Source organism: Mirounga leonina, unplaced genomic scaffold (genome assembly GCF_011800145.1).
Source record: "Mirounga leonina isolate KUSES-001 unplaced genomic scaffold, KU_Mleo_1.0 Mir_101609, whole genome shotgun sequence".
In the NCBI taxonomy this organism is placed as follows: Eukaryota; Metazoa; Chordata; class Mammalia; order Carnivora; family Phocidae; genus Mirounga; species Mirounga leonina.
The window spans coordinates 12,225,831-12,237,551 of record NW_023270164.1 but is presented as its reverse complement, the minus strand read 5'-3'; the positions used below and the strand labels follow the sequence as shown (position 1 = coordinate 12,237,551).

At 45.8% G+C, this 11,721-nt stretch overlaps 1 protein-coding gene and 1 pseudogene across 1 annotated transcript; both read right to left on the bottom strand.

The window, feature by feature from the left end:
• Window positions 1–881: 881 nt before the first annotated feature.
• Window positions 882–7,498, bottom strand: LOC118008736 (putative protein SSX6). Its single transcript, XM_035002430.1, has 6 exons — window positions 7,430–7,498; window positions 6,862–6,976; window positions 6,407–6,505; window positions 3,700–3,782; window positions 1,911–2,049; window positions 882–982 (listed from the first exon to the last, which is right to left on the bottom strand). The coding sequence occupies exons 1-6, from the start codon at window positions 7,496–7,498 to the stop codon at window positions 882–884; spliced, it is 606 nt and encodes a 201-aa protein (XP_034858321.1).
• A 2,705-nt stretch (window positions 7,499–10,203) lies between these two features.
• LOC118008731 lies at window positions 10,204–11,418 on the bottom strand (annotated as a pseudogene).
• Window positions 11,419–11,721: the final 303 nt, after the last annotated feature.

Sequence of the window (11,721 nt, the reverse complement as noted above, 5' to 3'; positions counted from 1 at the left end):
GTGCAGGCAATGGGGAAAAGCAGGTGGGAGATACTTACAGTGGTACCACGTGTGTGTGTAAATGCAGAGAAAAACACGTGGAATCAAACACCCAGAACTGCCCTCCAGCAATCACATCAGGGGAGGAGGGTCGTGCCGTTCTGGGCAGAGAATACCCAACAATACTTATTTTCTAAGGTTAAGTGCATGGATAAACAGAAAGAAATATGCATTAAGTATATGTCTTGTTCATTAACAAAACTCTAATATCTAACAGAATATTTGTCACAGAGTAAGAAAAACTTTTCACTACTGTGAACTCGCTCTTTTACTCGCTATACACCTGATGGCTAGGAGTTCACAGCCATGCCCATGTTCGTGAAAGGCCACTTCGTGAAAGGCTTCTTATCATGGGCACTTGTCACATCCCTGAGGTTGAGGCAAGGAAAGAGAAGGAACGTGAGTGGCAGTGAGCTCCGATTGCCAGATAAATCAACACCAAATTCTTCCTCCGGGCTTGCAGGACCCCGAGCACTCGGATTCTGCCCTACCTCATGATCTACAAGCACCTCTCACTGCTCCTCAAACAGAACCTTATGCTCAGGCCACAGTGACTCCCTTACCTGTCCTATGAGTTTCTAGGCTAGAGGAAGATGCCGCCTATACATCATGGGATCTGGGAGCCCACAGCATTCTAGGTAGGGAGGATCCCCGGCTATACAGAGCAGGGAGCACAAAGAGCGTGGGAAACCTCATCATTTAGCCTCAATGCTGCACCTCAAGGGACTAGGAGAAAGGAATGATTTGGGGAGCAAGCGACAACACGGGACAGCAGTACCATAACAGAAAAGCACATTTTGCAAAGGGGTGCGGGTGTGGACCGCGAAGGGTCACTTACAGAGTTAGTCATCTTCCTCGGGATCACTGATCTCTTCATACACTATTAGGTTCTTTCTTTCCCGCAGTCTGTAGGCCCAAACACTATTCATCCCTCTCCTGGGTCCTATGATGGAGAAGAGTTGGTAAATGGGGGATGGATGGGCTGGGGAGGGTTAGTCTCTGTTTTGTCAGATAAGGAGATGCCTCTTCCCTCCCGAGTGCCCACAGGCATTAGACATAGTCTGTTTTTTCACATCTTCTGGCTCAGAGAGGCTGAGATGTAGACCTGCACCAATACACACCAAATGCCAGTTAGAATTTTAGCTTCTGGCTCTTCCCATTGTCAGGTTTAGATTCCCAACCTCTTTACTTACCAGAACATTCATTCAGACCTTTTTTCATTCAGCCTATGTTTGTTAAGGGTATACTGCATGTCAGGCATTGAGCTGAGGGCTGGGGATACAACTGTGAGTAAGATACGTTCCCAGGTTATCACAGATGGAATTACTTGACCACCTTCCATGTTGTACAGGCTTTCTGGATTTAACGCCTTTGAACAATTTGTGAACCAAGATTATTTCCATTTTATGGACTAGGAACCTGGAGTTCAGAGAATTCAGAAGACTTGCCTAGAATCACCTGGCTTTTATATCAATGACAATTCAAGTCTTTGACTCTGGAAGTCATGTTCTAACATCTCAGCTGGAGCTGGGCGAGCTCCTCAGTCAGGTCTGGCCCCAAGCCTGTCCATGATCCATCCCCCATACCTAGACCACATACTTGAACATAGCCAGGAAAGACAGAATAATTGTTCCCACATAGCTACCTCTTACCTGGTATCTTCTTTTATTTTTTTTTTAAAGATTTTTTAATTTATTTCTTAGACAGAGAGACAGCGAGAGAGGGAACACAAGCAGGGGGAGTGGGAGAGGGAGAACCAGACTCCCCACTGAGCAAGGAGCCGGTTGCAGAACTCAATCCCAGGACCCTGGGATCATGACCTGAGCCGAAGGCAGACGCTTAACCGACTGAGCCACCCAGGCGCCCCTTACCTGGTATGTTCTCGCTCTGTTGACCAGAGGTACTTGCTTTTCCTGGGGGGCACAGCTCTTTCTGAGCCTGCTCAGGGCCAGATGTTATTGGTATTGGTTCTGAATCACTTTCTTCCTTTATTGCTTTCTTGAGCATCACCTTTTTAATGTGAAGGTCACATATAAACAGTATCAGTGGCATTTCTCTAGTGCTTTAGAGCTTACAAAGTGTCTTAACATGCACACCTTGGTTAATGGCCTCAACAACTCTGGGAGATCATTATGTCCCCTGTACCTAAATTATGAAGAAGGTTAGAACAAAAAGGAATGGCTTAAATGAAGGGTGTTTCCAGGACTAGAACGTTTGTCTTCACCCATTCTTGCAAACAGCAAAATGCTCCACGTAAGTGGAGTGTGGTATACAGAAAATTTGGGGAAGAGTAGCATTCTAAGAATCCATGTGGTCTCTGGAAGAAGGAGGGGCTTCTATAAAATATAAGGGATCGCATATAAGCTAGTAGAGAGCTACTGGGAGAATAAATGTAAAAATTCACAGGGGGACAGAACACTCCTGGAAAATGTTATAGGGGAGATGAGCACAGGGGAGAGGAAAGGAATGGTTCACAGCAATTAATATAGACAGCAAAGAAAGCAGCGCCAGATGTCACATTCTGTCCTACCTTGGCAAGAACGGTTAATGGGGAGTTAGGCAAGATGGTTCCCCGTACCAATTTTGCTTGCGTCATGGTGCGTCACTGACCAACAATCTTAAGCTACTTTTCCTTCAGCTCCCTCATTTAGGAAACAGTGAACAAGAAAAGTAAAAGAAGCTAAGGGAAAGTACTTTCTGAGCTTGCAAACACTTTTCAATGTGGTAATAATGAAAATGAATACTTTCTCTTATGATCCTTCTTTGAATTGTCTCAAAGGTCCCCACACTGGCAATCCAACTCCCCGGGGCCTTGACCCTCTAAAGTAGAGTTTAATCTACAACTGCGGAATCACTTACTCAAGGAACAATTTGGGGCACCTCAGAGGGTCCCCCTGGGTCGGGATGGAGGCTTCAGAGATGCCTCAGGTGCAGACAAGGCCCCAGAGGAGCTCATAGCAGGGAGGGGCAGAGAGCAGAGGGGAGCTGGTACTTTCTGTTTCGAGAGTGGGTGTCTAATTGGAAGCATCAGCAGCTTCTGTGGGGTAAAGCCCTTGCGGTGGCGGGGGCGGGGGGAGCCTTTGAACTTCATAAACACATGAAAAGTTTCATGAGCTGGGAAATCATTTGGGGCTTTTCTTAAATTGTCCTGTGATTCATTAACAGTGTTTAGCAAGAACAAGAAATCTTTTAAAAAAAGAAATGTTTCAAATGTACAGATTACTGCCACTGCCTCTGTGATCTCAGGCAAATTACTTAGAATTTCGGCACCACAATATCTTCATCTTTATGATTAGTTATTATTATTATTAATATCCTCATTATTATCTGGGAATAATGATAGGAAAATGTCATAGCGGTTTTCTGAAGGATTAAAGAAATTAATCCTTGTGAGTTGCTTAAAATATCTGACATCACTATGAAAACAAAAGTGGTATTAACTATCACAATTGTTCATTATTAAGCCATTGATCCTACATCGGGAATTGTGATAAAGAGATCAGGAAAGGGAGGCAGTGAGGGCTAGGCTATATTCAATATTCCCCCACTCTTACCGATATTCACATCCGTGGAGGGAGAAAGAGTCTCTGGTTCTTTAGATTTGGGAGATACTCACCTTCATTTGCTCTTGCACATCAGAAGGCCCGTGACGAGGTTCACCTGAAAGAAAGTGATAAACAGGAATTTTTCTTTGTTGGCAAATAGTCCCAAACTCCAGAGACTCCTGTAGTTATCTGCAGTATCTGCAGGAAAGGGTTACGAGTCCACTTATTGTCAAGGAGTTATTTTGAGACTGGTTTTTGAATTATCTTTAAGTCATGGTTTATACATTTATTTATACACCAATTCGTAATTTTCCTTCCGATGATTTATAAAATGTGAACCAAACCCCATCACTGCCTCATCCTACTCTACTACATATTTCTTACCTTTCCCCCCAAAGAATTACACTGATTGAATTAATTAAATTAAATTGATTGCATTCACTTAAAAGGATGTGGCAACTAAAATCACTGTCCACGTAAACCAGGTAAACTTTATAGTATATGCCAATTATACTTCAACAAAGCTGTTAGGTGTATGAGGAATCATGGGTGATTTGGCCCATGGGTTCTGGAATATTTCCAGTATAAAGATACTCCTTTAGGGACACCTGGGTGGCTCAGTAGGTCAAGCGTCTGCCTTCGGCTCAGGTCATGGTCCCAGGGTCCGGGGATCGAGCCCCGCATCGCATTGGGCTCCCTGCTCAGCAGGGAGTCTGTTTCTCCCCCTGCCGCTCCCCCTGCTTTGCGGGCGCGCTCTCTCTCTCTCTCTCTCTCTGACAAATAAATAAGTAAAATCTTTAAAAAAAAAAAGGTACTCCTTTAGTGTCAAAAGCTTTGTAGATTCTCAAGAACTGGATTTTCAACCCTCTCAGCAATTTTGGGAGCTTGTAGAATCTGGCCTGTTTTCCTGGAGAGTCATAGGTCTATTGGGGACAGTTTGGCAATTCTGTCTCTGCTTACCGCTGTGCTGTCAGAGTAGAAAAGCAAGGGAATACACTTCATCCCCTTTATGGTGAGTACACAAACTGATCAAATACACAAAGATTTCTAGAATCTGCTACCCTTTTCACCATATGTTACCTCTGCTTACTGATAAGGAGAAAAGCTAATGTGCGGAAGATCACTTTCTCAAACCCTCTCTCAAGCTCAACACATAGAATCAGGTTTGCTGAGGAGCAAGAAGACTAGTTTAGGTAAGACACACGGAAATAGCTGTGTGTCATTTCATAATGCATTCATCGCTCTTTTTTTTTTTTTAAGATTTTATTTATTTATTTATTAGAAAGCGAGCGAGCGAGAAACAGCATGAGAGGGGAGAGGGTCAGTGGGAGAAGCAAGCTCCCCGCTGAGCCGGGAGCCGGATGTGGGACTCGATCCCAGGACTCCAGGATCACGACCTGAGCCGAAGGCAGTCGCTTAACCAACTGAGCCACCCAGGCGCCCCTCATCGCTCTCTCTTAAGATATTTATCCAACACCTATGCCTTATTATGAAATTGACTCTGGAAGTTTTTTTGTGGATTTACACTTTTTTGAATTTAAGTTTTACTTTTTTTAAAAGATTTTATTTATTTATTTGAGAGAGAGAGAGCACCAGCAAGCTCAAGCGGGAGGAGGAAGAGGGACAAGCAGACTCTGAGCTGAGCATGGAGCCCAATGTGGGGCTCGATCCCACGAGGCCGAGACCATGACCCGAGCTGAAATCAAGAGCCAGACACCCAACTGACTCAGCCACCCAGGCACCCCTACACTTTCTAATATTATTTATTTATTTGAGAGAGCGAGCGAGAGCACAGGCAAGGGGAGCAGCAGAGGGAGAGGGAGAAGCAGACTCCCCCCGGGGCAGGGAGCCCGACACAGGGCTCGATCCCAGGACCCTGGGACTAAGACCCAAGCCAAAGGCAGACGCTCAACTGACTGAGCCACCCAGGCGCCCCATCCCTACACTTTTAAAAAAAAGTAATCTCTATGCCCAACGTGGGGCGTGAACTCACGACCCCGAGATCAAGCGTCCCGTGCTCTACTGACAGTCAGCCAGGCGCTCCACATGGATTTACACTTCAATTAAATTTTTCTTAATTGTCCTGTGATTCATTAACAGTGTTTAGCAAGAACCATAACTCCTTTTAAAAAAGAAATGTTTCAAACGTACAGAAAATTATGGAGAATAATTTTGGAAACACATGCACATCTACCACTGAGTCTACTCAGAACTTCCCATTATCCCACAACTGCTTCAGATTGTTCTGAGATCTTTATTCAAAATATAACAAAACACTATAAACAAGTCACAGCTCAAGCCATCTGTGCAGTCCTCACTGATCCCTGACCTCCCTCTCTCTGCACTCCGGAATTTTTTTTTTTAAGATTTTATTTTATTTGTTTGAGAGAGAGAGACACAGCAAAAGAAGGAACACAAGCAGGGGGAGTGGGAGAGGGAGAAGCAGGCTTCCCGCCGAGCAGGGAGCCCGATGCGGGGCTCTGTCCCAGGACCCTGGGATCATGACCTGAGCCGAAGGCAGAGCTTAACCGACTGAGCCACCCAGGCGCCCCTGCACTCCTGAATTTGATGGGTTTTATTCTCATTCAGGTTTTATACATTTACCATTTACTTCTTATCCATAAAAATATATCCTCTTGTTTTGCATGTTTTAGGATTTTATATGAATGGCCTCTGGCTCTACTTAACCTTCTACATCCAACTTTTCTCACTCAGCCAAGATGCTTTTGAGGGAACAAACTCCCGAGAATCCTTCCCAAGCACTTGGACCCCAAAGCAGTTGGGCTTCAGGAGACTCTCTCCAGGCCCTTCCTTCCACTCACCCTGATTCTTGGGGTCCTGACCTTCATCAGAATCATGCCCACTGGATTTCATGGCCCCCTTTTTAGGACACATGAAGGCTGGGAGGGTGGCCCTGAGACCTAGAAAGAAGCAAAATATTTGTTCCTTCAGAGACAGCTTGAGAGGACAGATGCAGGGTAGAATCCTGGGAGGCAGTGGGGACAGGCAAGCTCATCAGCTGGGGGACTCCAAACAAGGGTGACCAGAAGAGAAACGGGCAGGATCTAGGTCTGAGCCTCTTTGTGGCCACTCCAGGTCCTCAGCCCTGCACAGAATATAAAAGAGCAGAGTGCCTCAAAGCTGCCTTGGGATTTCTCCCTGCACAAAAGGAAGATGCAGGGCACTTACTGCAGCCTAGGAAGAAGCCATGGCATGTAAGGGACTGAGGGATGGTCATGTGTTCCCAGGTTTGTCTGCACCCAGAACTTTCTGTTACCTAGACCAGTCATGGTGTCATAGTTTCTCTTCATGTACACATAGGTGATTTTATCTGAGTATCCAAGTTTTGCCCACTCTTCCTTAGAGAAGTATTTGGAAATATCCTTGAAGGCCTAGGGAAAAAAAAAAAAAGTCAGAGCAGCAACTTAGCTAAACATGTCTGATCTGCGGCGGGGGTCTCTTCCTCTGCCACAGGACCTCCATGTTGGATCTGTGAACTGGGGAGAATAATCCCTCTCCTCGTTAATGTCAAGGCTAACTGAGAGAACATGGGTAACATTCCCTACCCTTTCCCCAGGCATGCAGTAGATACGTGATGCTGGTGGCATGCTCTTTCACCTTCCAGAATGGATTGAGAGTCACCAAATGTAGTGCAAGGTCATAAGACCGGTTGTTTCCAGAGATGCTAGGTGAGGACAGAGTGAAGGTGGGAAACTCCAGGGGCTCTGGATCTCCCCCTGACACTCTCCTTCTTTTCCCCAGTGCCTCTGACCTCGCCTCTTCAAGATCTAGTCCCTCTACAGTATCCCCTGAGCCATTCCCCTCCCCCCTCCAGATCACCTCACCTTGCATTTCTTCTCTGATTTCTGGGTATCCTCCTTGGAGTTCTTTGAAAAGGATTTGTCTTTATTCATGGCGCTGGGAATCGCTCGATCTTGAAAGGACGCAGCCTAATCTCTCCAACCACAAGGACAAAGGTCCTGAAAAAGGGAGACAGCACTGAGGGTAGGTCACATTCAGTCAATCACCTGGAATCAAGGTTCTACTTTTCCCCATCCTGGGCTTATCTGTCCCTGAGAAAGGACAAGGGTGGGGGGAGTCAAACAAACAGGGGGCAAGATGCCTGAGTGGCTCAGTCGGTTAAGAGTCTGCCTTCGGCTCGGGTCATGATCCCAGGGTCCTGGGACAGAGCCCTGCATCGGGCTCCCTGCTCAGCAGGAAGCCTGCTTCTCCCTCTACCTGCCGCTCCCCTTGCTTGTGCTCTTTCACTCTCTCTCTTTGACAAATAAATAAAATCTTTAAAAAACCAAAAACAAAAACAAGGATGCCTGGGTGGCTCAGTTGGTTAAGCGTCTGCCTTTGGCTCGGGTCATGATCCTGGGGTCCTGGGATCAAGCCCCGCATCAGGCTCCTTGTTCAGTGGGGAGCCTGCTTCTCCCTCTCCCTCTGCCCCCCCCACTCATGCGCTCGCTCGCTTTCTCTCTCTGTCTCTGACAAATAAATAAATAAAATCTATTAAAAAAATTAAAACAAAACAAAAACAAACAGGGGGCCAGAGATCTATGAAAGAAAGTATTGATTAGGGATGACAGGTTTTCTGTAAGCATGATCAAAGCAACCTTAAGACTTTGAGAGGGAGTTGGCTACTGTTGTTAGTAGTTTGCTTGAAGTTTGGTTTATCCTGAAGGAAAGATATAAAGACGCTTGTTGAGGAAGCAGTGAAGTGAACATGTAGTTTTATGGAGGGGGAGGGGGTGTGTTTTGAGGCAGAAGAATGGGGAGGTAAGTCCCATAGATTATATGGTGTCTCTGACAGATGGGTTTGGGTTTTCAGGCGGAGGGATATGGGGTTTTGTTCTGTTGAAAAGAGCAAATGAGGATCTCTAATATAGAGTGGATTTAGAGCCCATTACTAGGTTATTTGAAAATTATTAGTGTGAAGAGCGCCTGGGTGGCTCAGGTGGTTGAGTCTGCGTTTGCCTCAGGTCATGATCCCAGGCTTCTGGGATCGAGCTCCACATTGGGCTCCCTGCTCAGTGCGGAGCCTGCTTCTCCGTCTCCCGTGGCCCCTCCCCCTGCTTGGATATGCTCTCTCTCTCTTTCTGGCAAATAAAATCTTTATAAAAATTATTAGTATGAAGAGAACTGGAATCTCCTAGACTACAGGATCAGCCTTCACTTAGGCTGAGAATGTGGAGAGTTTTATTTTTTTTTAAAGATTTTATTTATTTTTGCCAAAGAGAGAGAATGAGCACGAGCGGGGGGGGAGGGGCAGAGGGAGAAGCGGACTCCTCGCTGAGCAGGGAGCCCGATGCGGGACTCGATCCCAGGACCCTGGGATCACCACCGGAGCTGAAGGCAGACTCAACCCACTGAGCCACCCAGGCGCCCTAGAATTTGGAAACTTTTAATGGAGAAGCCTGGTGTTCTCCACTGATGGCATTGGGAATCTCTTAGGGAGAGGAAATTTAGTGGTCTCTGAGGCTAAGAAAGTTTCTGCTTTATCCTGGAGGAGGCAATAAAGGAGTCACTCAGGCAGCGGCTTTTATCTCCGGTTAAAGAAATCTAGGGGCAACTAGCTGATTTGGGGGTTTCTCCGGCTGAGAGTGTTCTTCTTCCCTCAGGAAGAGCAATTAGAAAGTCTCATAGGCCAAAAATAGTTTTAGTTTTATCTTTGCCTGACCGGGATTGCCCCGAAAGGCTTCAAGTCATTTCTCAGTCCTAAGGATCTTGAGGCTGTTGTGAGGTACAGCAAGAACTAAACTACTAGAGTGATCTACAGAGATTCCTCACCTGTCCAAGACGGTCCAAAGAGAGCGCTTACCTCAGAGCTGAAGCGGTGGCGACGAAGAGTCGCTCCACGAGACAAAATCCCACAATTCCACTGTCCAAGGGTAATAAACCAATCAGAACAGTTAATGAACTTGAACTGGCCAATCAGGGGTTAGGAGAGTAGGCGGGGCAAGTGAGTCAGGAACGGGGTCTAAAAGTCCAGCTCCAGGGACAGGACCGCCTTTTTTTTTTTTTTTAAATCTTTTTTTTTTTTTTTAAAGATTTATTTATTTATTTATTCATGAGAGACAGACAGAGAGAGAGGCAGAGGGAGAAGCAGGCTCCCAAGGAGCAGGGAGCCCGATGCGGGACTCGATCCCAGGACCCCGGGATCACGACCCGAGCCGAAGGCAGACGCTCAACCATCTGAGCCACCCAGGCGCCCAGGACCGCCTTTTTAAAGTGGGTTGATTCTCCACCTTGAAGCAGGATTGCGCTCTGCCAGAATTGGCCACTGCGATTCCGTAGGCCCATTCCTGCACATGCTCAGATGTTCCCTTTCCCTTTGGTGTACATCTCGCTAATCTCTGCTCTGCTTTTGTTGTTTCGTTTTAATAAATGGTAAATATGAGGCCACCACCTCAAATCCTTGCTATCAGTCTCCAACTTCCTCAGATATGGGGCTCTTTTCTAGGACCTCCCTAGCGACTTAAGAAATTTTAAACTTTTTTTAGATTGAATTACTTTTGTTAATATACACATCAAATTACTGAAACAGTGACTTCATATAGTTGTTCCATTAAAGATAGCACTTGCAGGTATGAAGGTACGGAGATGTCTCCAGTCTTCATATGTTTACTTGAAAAGATTCTTCAACAGCAGTCTGATATTGGGTTTCCCACTCTAGATGAAGATTAACAAATTATCCATAATCAATCTGATGTCTTTCATTAGATGACTAACAAAATTTCTAGTAATTTGGCTAGGAGCTCCCCAGTGAAGAGACACAGAAATAGGACACATCACAGGAACTATCTGGCCATTGTTACAGTGATTCCATAAATGCTGTCAGGTAAAATTTGATCCTGGACAAAAGGGACACTTAAAGGTGGGATGCCCAGAAAAACTTGTGTTGTTTTTTTTTTTTTAAAGATTTTATTTTTATTTGACAGAGAGAGACACAGCGAGCGAGGGAACACAAGCAGGGGGAGTGGGAGAAGGAGAAGCAGGCTCCCCGCCGAGCAGGGAGCCCGACGCGGGGCTCGATCCCAGGACGCTGGGATCACGACCTGAGCCGAAGGCAGACGCCCAACGACCGAGCCACCCAGGCGCCCCAAAACTTGTGTTTTCTTGATAAGTCTCTGTTTCTCAGAGGTTCAGAGGTGAGTGTTTCACTCCTATTACTGTTCCCTACTGAATCTTGAGAAATCTGAAAGTTTGAAATGGGAGAGTAAACGCCATATTCATACTGATACTTCTTATTTTTAAAAAGATTTTATTCATTCATTTGACAAGGACAGAGAGAGAGAGCTCACAAGCAAGAGAAACAACAGGTAGTGGGAGAGGGAGAAGCAGGCTCCCCGCTGAGCAGGGAGCCCAATGCAGGGCTCGATCCCAGGACCCTGAGATCATGACCTGAGCTGAAGGCAGACTCTTTTAAGTGACTGAGCCACCCAGAAGTCCCTTTTTTAAAATAAAAAAAAGTTTTTAAAAGATTTTATTCATTCATTTGACAGAGAGAGAGAGAGCAAGCACAAGCAAGGGGAGCGCACAAGCAAGGGGAGTGGCAGGCAGAGGGAGAGGGTGAAGCAGGCTCCCTGCTGAACAGGGACATCTTGATACTTCTTAAGATTTGTAATGATGTCTCAAGTAATAGAATTTGTTTTGCACAGCATCTGCAGCTACCAGAAAACTTCCTCATGGTAGTTTCAAGGTCTAAGGCTTGTTCAGGACAGTCTCTCTCTCTTCTAGTCACATTTCCATAACAGAGGGGATAGCGTGTTCTGCATTCTCTTGTTGCAGTCAGAAAACATTTTCTACAGAAGATGTGCTGATAGGCCATGGCATGAAACAACAGAAATTTATTTTATCACAGTTCTGGAGGCTAGAAGTCTAAAATAATTTTCTCTGGGCTGAAATCAGGGTGTCAGCAGAGCTGAACTGTTTTCAGAGGCTCTAGGAGAGAATCTGCTCTTTGCTCTTCTGGCTTCTGGTGGCTGCCAGCATTCTTTGGCTGTGGCTGCATCATTCTAATCTCTGCCTCCATGGTCACACCCCCCCTTCTCTTCTGTTGGTGTCAAATTTCCCTCTGCCTCCCTCTGATAAGGACACTTGTGATACATTTAGGACCCACCCAAATAATCCA

Coding starts and splice junctions, on each gene's coding strand:
- LOC118008736 (XM_035002430.1), bottom strand. CDS start 7,498: ATGAATAAAGACAAATCCTTTTCAAAGAACTCCAAGGAGGATACCCAG. Junction 2,050..3,699: donor TGTTTATCACTTTCTTTCAG/GTGAACCTCGTC, acceptor CACATTAAAAAG/GTGATGCTCAAGAAAGCAAT. Junction 983..1,910: donor ACAGAGCGAGAACATACCAG/GTAAGGGGCGCC, acceptor TCTCCATCATAG/GACCCAGGAGAGGGATGAAT.